Here is a 17,465-nt window from a genome sequence, read left to right on the forward strand (position 1 = left end):
GCCCCCCCCGAACTACCGACCCCCCCGTCTCTTGACTGCCCCCTCCAAAATCTCCCTGCCCCTTTTCCTGCCCCCTGGCCCCCTTACCCCGCCGCTCAGAACATGGTGTTGGGCTCTGTGTGGAGCCGGACACATGGCTGCTCTCCCCAGCGCAACACACAACCCGGTCCCTGGCCCTGCACAGGGCTGCGGGAGCGGGGCGCTGGGCTGCAGGGGAGGAGGGGCTGCCGAGGCCGATGCAAATGGCCCGGCCAGCCAGCCGGCTCAGAATGCGGGGGGGGGGGGGGTGGGAGAGGGAGGAGGAGTTCTATAGCTGCTCCGGAATCTAGCCCTGCAAGCTGCAGAGCCCCAGGCGAGAGGCTGACTTTCCTGCAGCCTTCCCAGCCGCACCTCGTTCTGCCTGGGGGGAATCCCGGACATTTTGAGTGATTTACAAATTCCGCCCAGACGCTATTTTTAAACACAAAAAGGAGGACATGTCCGGGTAAATCCGGACGAATGGTAACCCTAATGGACAGTCTTACTGTGTTTGAACAGCATCTAGAAGAATAGGACAGTGATCCTAGGCCCTACAAATATTAAACAGCTACAACACTGAACAACAACACTGAACTCTTGTACTGTTAAGTTTGGGGAAAAATACTAGAATTCAAACACCCTTTAAAAAAATCTGTTTGGCAGTCCACTAACACAAGATCTAAATTTTGTGAAATCTTTACAATACTGAATACATTATAGAATTCAAATCCCCTCTTGACAAAGTGCAACAGCTATTATGAAAAACATAAGGCATGAAAGATTAGTGGCCAACATCTCTCAAGAGAGCACTTTCCTTGCTCCCCGGCAAGAAATTTGCTTGTTACGTCATTTTATATAGATAGAAACAAAAAAGAATTCAGAGAAACATAAATGAATTTTGTTTGCTCCAATCTTAAAAACCACCACCAGCACCAGGAGATATTTCCTGCCAAATAGCCACCTCCAGCCCTACACTCTGGAACACCCTGCTAGGAGAGATCATAATGAGTTCTACTTTGATTTTTTCAGAGCATAGTGCAAAAGCCATCCTACTGCAACATGTACTGAAGAATTAATCCAAAGTAATGAGAGATGAAAGAAACAAGAGATAGCTAGGAGGAGGCGGGAGAGGGGAGGGGAATCCAAAGACCACAGTGTCTGCTGGCAAAAATGGACATAAGTTGCATATATAAAAACATGGATTTTCAACCATTCACACTGCCAGAAAATTTGGTCTCAAGTTTCAAAAAAACCAAAACCAAAACCAAAACAAATAGAACCTGAGTGCTAGGATGGTCAGTATGGAGCATGTTTTAAAACAACCACCTGTGTTTCTACAATGACTGGTGGTAGACAGAAAAAGAAGTAGAAAAAAAAATATAGAATTTCAGAACCATATAATTATGTCAGATTCATAATCATTACCATGCACCAGATTACAGTAACCTAGAATTGATTTGGATATGAGGTAGATCTTAAATCTTCAATTTTAAAACAGATTAAAGCTGCCGAAAACCTTGAAAACGATTACCAACATCTCATTAAATGCTATTTTCTCAGGCTAGCTAGTTAGATAGAACTGTAGGATTACCCTTTCAGTTTATATTTTACAACCGCATTCTGACATGGAGTGGTCCTTTTTATTCCTTTAATTGCTTTCAAGTCACTGAACATGCTTATAAGAAAATTTAGGCCTATAGCAGCAGAGAGGGAGAGAGACAGTCTTCAACAAGCGAGGGATCCCTTAAGGACCTTAATTCCATTTAGAGTCTTAAAGAACACATTTTTTTTCCCTCTTTTCCATTAGTGACCTTCTTAGGTCAATTTTTGTGTGTGCTTGTTTTGGTATTCCAAAAATGCACATGTGAACAAAAAAGGAATGACTAATACAGTCCCTACTACTGAAAAATATATAATGATGACTACTACTAAAACATCTACAAACAGATAGCCTGAGAAAACATTTTCTCCTGTATGCCGAAAATTTTTGTCACAAATGAATATTCTCGTAATCAGTGTTATTGACTGCGAGGTTAATAGCTGTTTTACCCACCTAACATTCCTAACCTAATATTCATATTTAATTGAATAGATTTTTGTCTGTAAAACAATGCGGTGCATGCTCACAAATTCCTTTGACAGCTGCAGATATACTAGCGTCAAGCTCATTAAAATCTATATACACAAGTAACACAAACTCCATACAAGAGTTTGTGAAGAGATTTTTTTTTTTTTTGATCCATCAGACATCTTACATCCATGATTCCCTAAGGATTCTTCTCCTTTATGCACTTCAGTAGCATGTCATCCAATAAATGGAGGCTATATAAAACCAGCCTTACTCAAAAACAAGGAAAATAGTAAATACACAGTGCAACCAAGTCCATGCACCACTAGGTGTCCCCTCATGGGGTCACAGCTCTCTCACAGGACTACTGCCCCCACTGCGGCATTCCAGCACTGTGGAGATTTCTCTGTGAGTAACTCATCCATTAATTCAGCCCTCCAGCCTGGTCACCATCTTTAGTCCACCCCTTCCAGGTCCTGGTTATCCAAACCTAATATCCGCAAACTGTCTAGTACAAAATAAGTCCTTCTTCCCTCTTTAGGATTCTTTCTCAGTCAGTCCTTGGTTCAGCCTTCTGCGCCCTTGCTGGGCTCAACAACCAGTGAGCAGAACTCATATGGCCCCCTCCTGGGGGCTGGTAGGGGAACCCAGTGCCACCTTCTACTCTGATTTCCGGCCCAGGGCCTTGTACTGAATAGCTAGGTCAGTTCCTTTGTTTGTATTGCAGTTTTCCCTAGGCCACTTCCTACCTCACCTCTTTACTTGGCCTCTGGGTCTCCTGGTCTCTTCCCTGTTTGATCTGGACAGCTTTCCTCTCTGCTCTGAGCTTCTATTCCTGCTCTGACTCTCCTTCTGAGGGCAGGTGTATACTAGAAAATTAGATCAACCCAGCTACGTTGCTTAGGGGTATGAAAACCCACAGCCCTGAGCAACGTAGTTGAGCTGACCTAAGTCCCCATGAGGACAGCCCTAGGTCGCTGAAAGAATTCTTACATTGACTTAGCTACTGCCTCTCAGGGAGATGGATTATCTACACCAATGTAAGGACTTCTCCTGTCAGCAGAGGTAGTGTCTACACTGAAGCGCTACAGGTACATCTGTTGAGCATCTGTAAGGACCATGGCCATCACCAACACCTCCATCTTACCTGCCTCACAGGTATTTGTGCCACAGGACACCCTCTCCATTCTTTCTATCTTCTTGGGGCCCCCAACCCTCCTTTTGCCACCCCACAGTGTCCTAAGCAGTCAGCATCTTTTTACATGGCCTGCTTCTCTGCATCAAAAACAAATCACTCTCTTCCTTGTCTTGATAGTAGGCCACACCTATGTGGTTTTCCTCATCCTCCACTCTTCACAGCTCCTTGCCTCTGTTTTCCCCTATCTTCGGAGCCCTTTAAGAATTCAAAGTTCAAGGACAATTCAAACAATCCCCACAATTTTTTTTTTTTTGGTACTTATGACGGCTGGAAACTTACTTTAAAGAGAAAAAGAAAATAGAGTCTCATGTAATCAATTAACTTCAGGACTTGGACTATAAGAAAAATGCAAATATTGCAAGATTTAGCAACTCTGTGTGCTTCCCCACTTTCATCCTTCACTACTAAGAATACTTGTTTGTTTATGGAACTATATATGCTTCTTAAGATTTCCAGCCACTTCTATTACTTATTCTTCAACAGAACTAAGCTCATTCCGAGGCCAGAATCTTTACCACACTAAATGGTGCTGGTTTCACACACCAATCAAAATGATGTTGTTAAACAGCAATTAGGACAGTAATACACTTTTAAATCCGCAGGGGTAAACAGTTTTCACCCAAGAGTGTTAAAATAATTGGCCGAAGAGCTCTTTGAACAATTACTGTCAATATTTAACAAATTCTGAAATACCAGGAAATACCAGGAAAATTCTAGAGGATGGGAGGAGGGGAATGTTGTGCCAATATTTACAAAGGACTAATAGGATGTCCCAGGAACTGATAGGCTGGTTAGTCTGACATCAGTCCTAGGCAAAATGATGGAAAGATTGATATAAGATGCAGTCAGTAAAGAATCTAGAGATAGTAGCATAATTAATGCCAGTCAACATGGTTTTATGGGTGAAGGTCTTGTCAAACAAACTTGATTAATAAAATCACAGGTTTGTTTGATAAACATAACTGTGTTGACATAATATACTTAGACTTTTGTAAGGCATTTGACTTAGTAGTATTTTATTACCACAATGAGACTATGCAAAATCAGTGTAGGTCATATTACATAGATTAAAAACTGGTTATCTGATATATCTAAAAAATAATTATAAACGAGGGATCAATCATCATCCAACAGAAGGGTTTCTAATGGGGTCCTACATTAATCTGTCCTTGGCCCAATGCTATTCAATATCTTTATCACTGATCTGGAAGAAATTATAAAATAATTGATGGTAACATTTACAGATTTCACAGAAATTGGTTGAGTGGTAAATAATGATGGGGGCAGTAGTAGTAGTAATAAAGTTGATATTTTTAGTTAAATACATTTTTCTTACAATAGTGATATTGTGCAATATAGAGAAACTGTTAAACGCTTACTGTTTCCAGTCCATTTTTACATTATTTTAAAAATATATATGTAAGCGGGGGAATGGTCCCGCTATTGTGGGGAACTTTCCTGGCTTCTGCACTACCCCGGTGAAGAGGGCTAGCGAAAGGATCCGAGTCCTCGCTCCCACTTTCTTTACCCAGAGGCCTCCCTGCTCTTGAGGACTTCCCTTCCACTCTCCTGTCTGGCAGANAAAACACCCCACTGAATGTTAGTAAGGGGGCAACAGTCCCCTTACATATATATCGGCTTACAAGGCAGGTGTGGGGGGAGGAAAGGAGTCAGGAGTCATGATAAATAACCAATTGAACTGGAGCTCTCAGTGCAATGCTGTAGCTAAGAGAGAAAACAGATATATATAAACTGGGAAATATCAAGTAGGAATAGGGAGGTAGAATTGCCTCTACATACAGCATTAGTGATATCATTACTGGAATACTGAATAGGTGTAGACAACTAGAGGCCTGGGGAGGCTTTAGCCTCCCTCTGAACTGTAGGGATTGCATTAATAAAGAAAAGTTTGGAACAAATTCATTTATTGAAAATGGACAAATTTAATCATGATACAAAACTACACATTAATGCGATATTCAACACCTATTTTTTGTCTATACCCCCCCCCCAGATAAAAAAGTTGTCTACATCCCTGTATTGTATCCAGTTCTAGTGTCCACACTTCAAAAAAATATATTGACAAATTGGAAAGCATTCAGAAAATAGCTCCAAGAATGATTCCAGGTCTGGAACATATGCCTTATAGGGAAAGACAAAACAGCTCAATTTATTTAGTTTATCCAAGAGAAGGTTAAAAGCTGATTTAATCATGGTATACAAGTATCTACACACAGGGAAGAAATGTCTGATAGTAGATGGCTCTTTAATCTAGTACAAAAAGCCATAAATAGATATAGTCGTTGGAAGCTGAAGTTGGACAAATTCAGATTAGAAATAAGGCACACATTTTTAATGGGGAAGGTAATTAACCACTGGAACAAATTACGTAGGGATGTCATGGATTTTCCATAACCTTTAAATCTTTAAATCAAGACAGGATATCTTGTTAAAAGATATGTTATATCTTAACCAGAAATTATGTGCTTAATCCAGAAATTAATGGGTGAGATTATTTGGTCTGTGTTATGCAGAAGGTCAGACTAAATGATCATAATCAGGGCCGGCTCCAGGCACCAGCCCACCAAACTTGTGCTTGGGGCGGCACCTGGAGGGGGGGCGGCGGGGTGTGGCGCTCCAGCTCCGGCCGCCGGGGAGAGCGGAGCCCCGGCTGTGGCTCACCGCCCTCCCCACGGCGCTCTGGCCGCCGGGGAGAACGGAGCCCCGGCCGGGCACTCTGCCCTCCTCCCAGCGCCCTCCCCCCAGCCGCCGGGGAGAGCGGAGCCCTGGCCGGGCACTCCGCCCTCCCCCAAGCCCTCCTCCCAGGGCTCCGGCTGCCCTCCCCACTGGCACCCTCCCCCCTGGCCGCCGGGGAGAGTGGATCCCCGTCCGGGGCTCGCCGCCCTCCCCTGCTGCACTGGGGGTGGGGGGGGGGTGGCCGGAGGCTTTTTTGCCTGGGGCGGCAAAAAAGCCAGAGCCGGCCCTGATCATAATGGTTCATTCTGGCCTTAAAATACATGGATCTATGTCAGGCTGGAAATAAACTCCTGATGGATTTTTATGAACTAAAGTTTTTTCATGCAGAAGGCCTCATAAGTAATATAGAAGCAGGATGCAATAAAAAATATATAAGCAGAATTCAATTTAAATATGTTTTTTATGATATCATCCATGAATCTATTAGGACATTAAAGTATTATAAAAAAGGTGGTCTCCTTCAAATGTGGTACTTCATGTTCACTATGGTATCAATGGAGGATACATCCATTGTAAGTAAGATTTAATTGCAAGTGGTAACAGCTTAATGGGAGGAAGAAGTAAAAGTTTTGGCTAGGAGGGGCAGTATGAGTAACCCATAATTGTGGAAAGTGCTCAGAGACGAGGCAATGACTGCTGGAGTAGAATAAGCAGGAAAATGAGTAAGTAGATATGAAGTCTGAGAAATAGGGGGACAAAGAAATACTTGGAAGTCTCGAATGGCAATGCAGGAATGCCTCTGTGATGCCGTATGCTTAGCAATAGTTAAGAAGTCTTTGTAGTGTTACAGTTTGGCATATTCCTTGGAAAAGTTTCTTATAAGTACTTTTTTGGAATTGAATTTACAAAAGATCTTACAAAAGCAAAAACATTTCAAATACTGTTATTACAGCATATAAGCAGATAATGAGAGATGAAGACATTCATCCTTATGACATCACCAGTCATAACTCACAAATGTGTGCAGGAATCCAACTGTAAATTGTGCTGTATGTTCCAGCTTAAACACACCCCAATGCACACCATTACACACATAAGTTAGAACTACAAGGCTATAGAACCACTAAGAAGTTCTGATGGAATCAGAGTAACCATGAGAGCGGAGGATGAGTAGTTTGTTATGTCATCAAAACTCAGATGTTTGTATAGTGACATTCATAGTTTTCCTGTGTAGCTTGTGTATTACAAAAACTCTCAGAACAAAACCTTTGTTGCCTCCTCAACAGTGTATGATAATGGAGGTTTTTCTTGTACCTTAGCTAAGTTTCATTGCTTTAAAAAGTTGGTGATTTTTAAAAGTTTAGCCTTAACTTATATTTTTCCTGGTTTTCTAATGTTTGGGTATTTTGAACATCATTGTTCTCTTCTTTTCCCCCTTTAAATTACTGATACTTTCTCAACATAAACTTCAGTCTATACAAACTTTTTTTCTGACATTTTTCTAATTTTTAAAGTTCTGAAGGAAACATCCTCATACTTCTAAATAGGAAGCTATTTATTCTCCATCATTATATTACATTATATAGTAGGTGTGCTATTTAGAATATCTTGGCCTTATATTTAGTAGAACTATACCAATTTCCTCAAAATTATGGCTAAAGTCATAACAAAACTTCAGTCCAGCTGGTTCAGTGACAGGTGTGATGGGAGGGATAATTCTGTATATCTATGCAGGGAGTTGGTGTGAGGATGAATTTGTGTGTGAAGTCCAGCTTGTGTTTGTAGGGAAAAATTGGAAGTAGTCTGTTGTGGGCTGTGGGAGAATTGTGGTTTTGTGTTTGCACTTGCTGGGGAAAGAAGGTTCTGTGTGTTTGAACAGGTTGAAGTGAAGTGCTTAGGAGGATTGTGTTTCTATGTATGCTGGAGAAACAGCTGTACCAGAATACTGAAACAGCTTCTGAGATGTATTAGAACCTTGGCCCAATTATCGCTGTCATGAAGAATTCCCTGAATGTAGTCAGATCATGAAGAAGTTCCAAAATCTGATCAAATGACTAGTGATTAACTTGAAAACTAACATTTAACATCTAGCCCTATTTGCTAGATCTCATCAAGTATTCATAGAGTCCAAGGTCAGAAGGGACCACTGGGATCATCTAGTCTGACCTCCTGTATAACACAGGCCATAGAACTTCCCCAAAATAATTCCTAGAGCAGATATTTTAGAAAAAACATCCCATCTTGATTTAAAAATGATCCATGACAGAGAATTAATCACAACTCTTGGTAAATTGTTCCAATGGTTGCCTACTCTCACCATTAAAAACTTAGATCTTATTTCCAGTCTGAATTTGTCTAGCTTCAGCTTCCAGTCATTGGATCATGTTAAACTTTTCTCTGCTAGATCGAAGAGCTCATTATTAAATATTTGTTCCCCATGTAGATATTTATAGACTGTAATCAAGTTACCCCTTAACCTTTTCTAAATAAAACAAATTGAAGATTTTAGACCAACTGGCTTTTAGATAGGATTTGACTAGAAGCTAGAAAAAAATTCATGTATTTTAAACAACTTGTATTTCATCGTTTCCATATCAATGTTAATTGATTCGTGTTCAATTTCTTTTTGAAGTCTTCTCTGGCCTAACGCAGTGCATACAAACTTTCAAGCTCAGTGGGCATTTGAGGGATTTAGAATATAGGATGGAGAAAAGGGAGACTAGAGTGTAAAAATGGGCCTCACAACAGAAATCAGTGCAATTTTATTACTATGGAGAGACTGTTGTCTCTCCACATCTCCTCATAAAGAAATAGGATCTAAAAAAAATCCAACAACCACCACCCCACCACGTCTTTACAATAAATTCTAATACTAAATGTGCCTTTCTGAATAATTGGTATGTTTTGAGTAGAAGCTATATTACAACACTAAGCTTTACAGTTTGATTTCAATAACAGCTTTTTGTTGGGTGCTATTTTAGCTACAGTTGAAGTAACTCAAGCAATCAAACTTCATAGACTTATCAACAGTTTATATGCACTCCTAAATCTTTCCAGTTTAAATACTGCTAGTCTGTTAGCGTTGTCTTGAGCATTCTCACACTGTCAGCAAGTAATAATTCATGTCCTGCAGTCTTTATTCATGTGAGTATTCCTACCAACTTCAACCATTCAAGCAAAAAAGTCTGCAGACTCAGGCCCACAGCACGAAATACCAAACAATATATTATTTTTTTGTGGATAGATGATTTCTGTCTCTACTGTTGTCAATTTGGCACCTTTTAGGAGCATGAAATACATTTCATTAAAAACCACAAAAAAGGTATTTTACTTAACTAAGCTGACTCATATTGGTACAAGTCCCAAAACACAGCAGAAATGAAGTGGGAAGAACAAACTTCTGATGTAGGTTTGCAAGGTATATGTAGGATAGCATGGGATAGTTGATTTTCTCACTTTGTTAGACTTCCATAATGGTTGAGAAAAATATAAAATGTCTATGTTATTAGATACAAAACATGACTCTTACAGGAAATGGCACAAAATAAAACATTGATGGCATCTTCTCAGGAATTAAATAAACCTCAATCCACTGTTAAATATGCTAATAGCTTTTTCAACAGCAAGAAATAATACTAATGTTACAGCAAAACTGTTAAATAATCTTTAGTCTCAAAATAATCAGTTGCTGCTTCGTGTGTACCATCATATATGGATCATCTCAGTAGAGAATTTCTAGCTTCTAAGAGGACAATACACAGTATATTATCTGTAACCTGAGACTACAGAATCTACTTGCATGCTTGTTATTGACCACAGCAGTCAGAGGTCAAGATCTGATTTTTTTCTCATTTACATTAATTTTACACTGGTCCAATACCCTGAATTTCAGTGAAGTTACTCCTGATCACACCAATATAAGAGGAGAATCAACCCCATTGACCTCAATGGAATTTATCCCAATTTATTCCAGTGTGACAAGAAAATCAACTCTTTTATCCTTTCTGACTTCTGTTTATAAGTCCCTGAAGAGGGGGTAATTTTGACTTTCCTCCTTCCAAACCAAACATGCATGCCGATTCTCTATTTCAAAAGGTACCATCATCCTTCCTCTTTCACATCAGTTGCTCACTTTTCAAAGAAAAAAGAGACCACCTTGTGATAGCATCTGAGGGGTGAATTGCAGCAAAATCACTTGCAAAAGCTCAGTTAATAAGGTAAACTATAATTGCATTTAATGAAAATGAAACAAGCATTTTCTGAGAGAACAGTTTTCCATCAGAAATGCTGATTTGACTAAATTGAAATGTTCTATGGGAACATGTAGCTTTTGTCAAAACATTCAATAGAGACCATGCAGACAGACAGGCTGATCAGCTCCTGACTCGTTTCCAGGAGCTGGTCAGTTGGCTGTTCGGTGGTCTGGCTCCCGGGGCTCTAGGCTACTTGACTGTTCAACTAGTGGGTGGCGGGGCTTTTGGGCTAGCCAGCTTCTGGGTTACATGGCTCCCTGGCAAGCTGGCTCCCAGATTCTCCATTTCCAAATGAAACAAATCTGGAAATGCAAAATTTTCAGCAGAATAGAAACTCTGGTCCCCACATAGCGATCTCTGCTTACCAATAATAAGTAACTAAGTCATTCTGATTACATAGCTGCACTTTAAGTACATCTAATTCGGATTTGACCAAGAATATACCTCACAGTGAATTGCTCTTTTATATTGGTATTTCTCCTCATTAATACAAATGTCATGCCAATGTTATTTCATTCAAAAGCTTATATCATGCAGCAGCTACAGGCTCTTCTGCTGAAACACCAATGTCCTTTGTGAAGTTAGGAATGAGAAGCAGCCTTAAGTGATATCAGATTATTTTATTACTGCAAAACAAACAATTAATTCTTCTCATTTTTTCTCATGAAAAGCGGTGATCTGTTTCCATTATAGAATAATATGATCATACAAATGCAGGCCTGGAAGAAACCTCAAGAAGTCATCAAATTCAGCCCCCTGAGCAGAAGCAGGACCAAGCAGAGGCAGGACCTAGACCATCCCTGACAGTTGTTTGTCCAACCTGTCCTTAAAAACCTCCCATGATGGGGATTCCGCAACTTCCCTTGGAAGCCTGTTCGAGAGCTTAACTACTCTTATAGTTAGAAAGTTTTTCCTAATGTCTGACTTTAATCTCCGTTGCTGCAGATTAAGCCCATCACTTCTTGTCTTCCCTTCAGAGGACATGGATCACTGTCCTCTTTATAAGAGCCCTCAACATATCTGAAAACTGTTATCCAGTCCTCCAGTCTTCTTTTCCCAAAACTAAACATGCCCATTTATATATATATTTTTTCCTCAAAGGCCAGGTTTTCTAAACTTATCATTTTTGTTGCTCTCCTCTGGACTTTATAATGTGTACATATCTTTCCTAAAGTCTGGAGTTCTGATTGGCACAGTACTCAAGCTCAGGTTCTGATGAGTACAGAGGGACAATTACCTCCTGTAGTACACCACCAAATAATATTAGCCATTTTTTTTTGGAACTGCAGCATGTTGTTGACTCATGTTCATACGTGATCCACTATAACCTCCAGATCCTTTTCAGCAGTACTACAACATAGCCAGTTATTTCCCATTTTCTAGCTGTGCATTTGATTTTTCCTTCCAACATGTAGTTTTTTTGCATTTGTCTTTATTAGATTTCACCATGATGATTTCAGACCAACTCTCCAATTTGGAATTTGGAATTCTAATCCTGTCCTCCAAAGTGCTTACAACCCCTCCCATCTTGGTGCAACCCATACATTTTATAATCATACTTTCCATTCCATTATCCATGTCATTAATGAAAATATTGAGCAGTACCAGACCCAGTGACCCACGTAGGACACTACTGGATAGCAGATTGATAGCAAACCATTGATAAACTACAATCCTTGAGTCTTTCAACCAGTTGTGCACCCACCTTATAGTAATTTCATCTAGTCTGCATTTCCCTGCTTTGCTTATGAGACTGCCACATGGAACTGTTCCAAAAAACTTATTAAAATCAAGATATATCATATCTACTGCTTCCTTCCATCCACTAGGCCAGTAACCCTGTCAAAGAGGGAAACTAGGTGGGTTTGGCATGATTTCTTCTTGTCAAATCCATGCTGGCTATTTCTTATAATCTGTTATCCTCCAGGTGGTTACAAATCTTTCCAGGTATCACAGTTAGGCTGAATGGTTTACAATTCCCTGGGTCCTTTTTGTTCCCTTTTTTTTTTTTTTTTTTTGGAAAGATAGGTACTATTTTGCCCTTCTCTAGTCTTCTGAAACCTCATCTGTCCTCCATGAGTTCTCAAAGATAATTGCTAGTGATTCTGAGATTGGTTCAGATGGTTCCTTAAGTACCCAGCATGGATTTCAGCAGCCCCTGCTGACTTGAATCCATCAAATTTACCTTCTTTAACCTGTTCCTTTTGTTTCTGCTCGTGTTCCTTCCCCTTTATTGTTAATATTAATTGTGTTGAGTATCTGGCCACCATTAACCTTTTTAGTGAAGACTGAAGCCTTCTTGATGTCATTAGATAGTTGCTCTCATTCCCCACTAAGTAGGGGACCTACACTTTCCTTCATCTTTCTCTTGCTGCTAACATATTGAAAGAACCTCTTCCTATTGTCTTTTATGTCCCTTTCTAGGTGTAACTCAGTTTGTGCTTTAGCATTTCTGATGTTGTCCCTATATTCTTCTGTACTCCTCCTTAGCAATTCATCCATGTTTCCATTTCGTGTAGGATTCCTTTTTGATTTTCAGATCATTAAAGAGCTCCTTTAGATTCCCAGGCTAGAAGGGACCATTGTGATCATCTAATCTGCCCCCCAGCATATAATAGGCCATATAACTTTGTCTAGGTAATTTCTAGATCATATCTTTTTGAAAAACATCCAATCTTGATTTAAAAATTGTCAGTGATGGAGAATCTGCCATGACCCTTGGTAAATTGTTCCAATGGCTAATTACTCTCAGTGTTAAAAAATTACCCCTTATCTGCAGATTGAATTTGTCTAGATTCAACTTTCATCACCATCCTGGTTTGAAATGATGACACCGAATAAAAATTTCAACGGTGCCTAAGCGACCTACGCATCTAAGGTGCCTAAGTGATTTAGGATTATAAGTCATCTAGGCTCTTTTGACAATTTTATTCACTGATCCCAATGCTCCCAAAGCTCCGCAATGTTCTGTGTCGGGGCTGGAGCATTCCAGGAGTTTTCACTTGTGCAATTTTCCTATCAATTCTTTCATAAGAGACAGTGTTTGTCCCCTCACAGCAGTGGCAAGGGCTTGGTTCAACTTTCAAACCACTAGAGACCAGGGCAAGCCCCACAGATCCAGACTTCCAAGGATTCCCCTGCCAGCCACTTCCTCTGCACAAGGGATGATTCTAAATTGCCAGGAAATGGGTGGATCTCAGTGCACATCAATTCAACATTCACAATTAGCAGGAAATATATTCTGTCCCACCAGATCAGTATATTAGTTCATATGTGCTACAGTGACAGGGAGCCACACAATGAGACAAAAAGATAGATTAGATAGACAGACCATCAAGCTGTCACGAGCGGTAAAAATGATATCTCTGAATAACCTCTCCACTTCTAAGTAAGATATTTAGTGTAGTTGCGTATTGTTTTCTTATATATAAACTAAGACATTCATATACCGTCTCACTGATTTAGAGGCTATATACTGAGATGTATTATATTTTTTTTAGCTCAGTTGAGGCCTCTAGGACATTATTCCTTCACCATTTTGCACAATATTGTACAAAGTATAGATCTATCTATCTATAGATCACTGCATTTTTTATTTTTATTACATTTAAAACAAAACAAAACAAAAAATAAATACCTGGAGCTACATCTTGCAGTCCTTATTCAGGCAAAATTATCCCTGACATCAGTGAGGATTTTGTTTGAGAAAGCTCTGAGGATTGCATAGTCTGGTCAATAGTTTGAGATTGTTAACACTATTCCATTTTATCTAGTTTTAATATAAGATAGCTAGAAACAATTAGTTAGCACTTATTATCATTTTCACTTGTACTGTATGGATTGGAGTAATTCAATCAAAAAGTGTGTAGAGTTATGGCAAAAACATAAAACTTTTATAAGCTAAAGCTCAATTATGTTAACTTGACAGGTTTGACAACTAAATATGTATCTAATTAGTATTACACATCTCAGTGAAAGCACCTAGGAGATAACACTGCTAAATTCTAAGCAACAATAAAAATATTATAGAATTTTACTTTAATGGGCCAAAACACCATAGTTTACTATAGTGTCAGTGCAGGGTTCTGCACCATTACTCTAAAATACTGTAGGTTTTTAAAATCCATAATAAGGTATGACATAGGAAGGAGAGTTAGAAAAAGATAGGAAATTCACTAACAAGCTAAATTTGTGTATTTGTATAGCTACTAGAAAATTTGCCCTTCCTGTGTTAATCAAGCTCCACAAAGTTCACTCAGTTTAGTAATGAGAAACAAAAGAGGATACAACCTTGACAATTACCAGATGATAAATTTAACAAGAAAACAAAACACACTGTATTGACTGCTAATGTAGTCAACTTTCACTTTTCTGAGTGGAGAAAAAATGCATAATCCATAGTGCAGCGCAGAATCTCACTTTATGTCACTGTAGCTGCTGTCTGTCTTTTCTGTGGATGGTCATCCACGAGCAATCAGTCTATTAGTGCAACAAAAACCATGAACTGTGTATACGTATCCAAAAATAGCCAGTAAAAACTACCATTTTCATTTTACCTATGAGACTACAAATCTGCAAGTTTGATTTCAGCAACTAAAGTTATAATTCAGATCAAGTGTCACATATTAAAAAGTGTCTCAAGTAAATGAAAATGATTATTAAATGTGACTAATTAATCTACATTCCTTATTCAATATTAGGAACACAATTTTGTACAAGGAGGATCACACTAATTTTGTTTTTTGCTATTAACTATTCAATTAAACTTAACAGCTGAGCATTTCTAGTACCTGTGCAAGATCTGTCAAAAGAGCATTAAATACAGCCACTTTTTCAGTGTGTTTATGTGTGAGAATGAGGGCCGGGGGTGAGAGCATCAGAAAAAAAGAAAACAAAACACATTACCAAATTGTATCTGCAGTCCTTAAGGAGCTGGTAGATCGGGATCTTGGCTTCATAACAATGCTCATTTTGAAAAATTCCCCAAGTATTTTTAGCAGTGAAACTTCAGTTGCCCTTATAAAGCTCACACTCCACGTATTCCATTTCAAAGGGAGATTTGTGTAAAAAAAAAAAAAAAAAACCTCTGAAATCCTCCTCCCGTAATAATCCAAGCTCCAAAGGAGGAGTTGCAATTCACAGGAACTCTTTCCTTTTTCACACTGAATTTACTCCAGCACTAGCCTGTTCAGAAGTGACAGTGCTTGTCTCTTCTGTCTCCTATTGCCTAGGGAGGAATAGTATTTTCAATCTATTCTCCATCTAGGTCACATGGGAACCAAGGCAGCTGAAAGAGACTCTTGAGCTCTTTCTCACAGCCCTATAACAACAGGTTTAAAGGTCAATCACATTCAAAAATTAGTGATCGTAAAAGGAAAAAAATGAATGTAAGATATTGTCACACCAGTGAGTTTCCAGGGAAGTTCCTGTTTCAGAAGTGCTAGATAAGTTCATCCCAATGGAGTAAAGGAAAAGGAACGAAGCTTTCAGCACCTCAGGTTCACCAGAAGTCTTATCAGTGAATTTAATTCTTCCCCTCCCCTTCCCCTATATCCTCTGCCTCTCCTAGATTTGTGAATGAGAAGCATTATTAACCTCACAAAGCAGAACATATTCTTTGAGGGACGAGTGACCTCTGTGTGAAAACAATGCAGGGGAAATTAAAGAAAAATAAAATTCCTCATTGATTGTTAAAGTTTCCCTCTCACACACACACATGCACACTGCTATAAATCACTGAAGTACAAAAATGCCTTATATCAAGTACCATATTATAAAGTCCTTTTTACTATAATGCAGAGGGCTGCTTGTCCTGCTACAGTAAAGACTAACAGCATCTCCATTACAAACAGCTAAGCTTTTTATTTTTAACTTCTAGCCAAAAGCTTAGCATAAAAGCTTCCAGCCCAAGAGGAAATTCCTTTTTGGAAATCTTAATTTAAATTGGTTTGGCAGTTTCACAGTTAGTGGAAGCAAAAAAAGTACATTTTGTCTGCTAACAGTTTTAAAACATTTTTCTTTATTTAAAAAAGAACAGAATTGTGTTTGTGTGATTTAAATGAAGTTTTGCCCGTGTACTGTAAACCGATCTGCAGTGGAATTTCTTTTTAAATTGAAAGAGACAAGTTATTACTTGACAAGTGGTTACATGCATCGTAACAATTCCTTTGAACAATGTTTTCAAGGACAGAGAGCATACTATTTTGATGATGGAACAGCTGTGTGAATAACTGAGAATAAACAAGTAATTTATTAGTAAACTTTTGTGAAATTTGAATATATTCAGGAATGACCCACCTACTTCTATAAGCCACATGGATGGTGGAAACAATGTGCTACATAGTTTATTCAAAATATGTAATAAAATTCATCAGGGGAAATATTCAGCTGTCGCTCGATGACAGTATGCGATGTTCTGTTGATACCAATGAATCTTTGCATATTACCATTGTCACAGATCTATAATGTGCATTGTAGAGTACAGAGTATTGTCAGAAAAGATCCTGACTGCCCAGCAGGCTTGCACTAGTTATCTGCATATAAATTGTTCCCTAACAGCAGAAAGAATTTTAATGAGAGTTCATGCCAAGCATTCTGTTCTTCATGCTTTCAGGGATCTATCTTTCAAATCACACTTACTGGCAGATATAGGAGCTAAAAGAGTCCATGGAATCATATAAGATAGCTCCAACTAGCAGAGGACCAGCAAAGATTTTGCTGATAACTGTAGCTTAAAATGAGAAGGGTCCTGCCTCCACAGACCTTTAGTAATAGCTGGATCTGCCACTGCACACACCACACTTCTTTGATAGTACACCTCTACCCCGATATAACGTGACCCAATATAACATGAATTCAGATATAACACAGTAAAGCAGCGCTCTGGGGGAGGGGGGCGGGGCAGGGCTGCGCGCTCCGGCGGATCAAAGCAAGTTCGATATAACGCGGTTTCACCTATAACGCAGTAAGATTTTTTGGCTCCCAAGGACAGCGTTATATTGGGGTAGAGTGTACATCTAGATGTGCCAGGGCTTGCTGAACCTTGCTCCAGTTTGAATGAAAGTGGGATGGATTCAAATAAAGACAGAATGGGTGTGAAATGGGAATGCAGGACTGTTATGGAACATCTAGACATTTTTAATTTTTATATTTTACTTAATCTGGTTATGTACTAGGGTTACCATATTTCAACAAGCAAAAAAGAGGACGGGAGGAGCCCCGCCCTAGCCCC

General features: G+C 39.3%; 1 protein-coding gene across 6 annotated transcripts in view; it reads right to left on the minus strand.

Annotated features, from left to right (window-relative positions):
* PDE4D (phosphodiesterase 4D) overlaps positions 1 to 17,465 on the minus strand; it is a 648,504-nt gene that overhangs the window by 235,162 nt on the left and 395,877 nt on the right. Inside the window, exon 1 of one of the 6 annotated variants that reach the window (XM_034773682.1) lies at positions 15,140 to 15,637. The exons of the other annotated variants lie outside the window; for them this stretch is intronic. Within the exon in view, the coding sequence (XP_034629573.1) occupies positions 15,140 to 15,204 (65 nt within the window). The 5' untranslated portion in view covers positions 15,205 to 15,637. Of the gene's footprint in view, positions 1 to 15,139; positions 15,638 to 17,465 lie in introns of those variants that run through there. 6 annotated transcript variants of the gene reach the window in all.

The sequence above is a fragment of the Trachemys scripta genome, chromosome 6 (genome assembly GCF_013100865.1).
Source record: "Trachemys scripta elegans isolate TJP31775 chromosome 6, CAS_Tse_1.0, whole genome shotgun sequence".
NCBI lineage: Eukaryota > Metazoa > Chordata > Testudines > Emydidae > Trachemys > Trachemys scripta.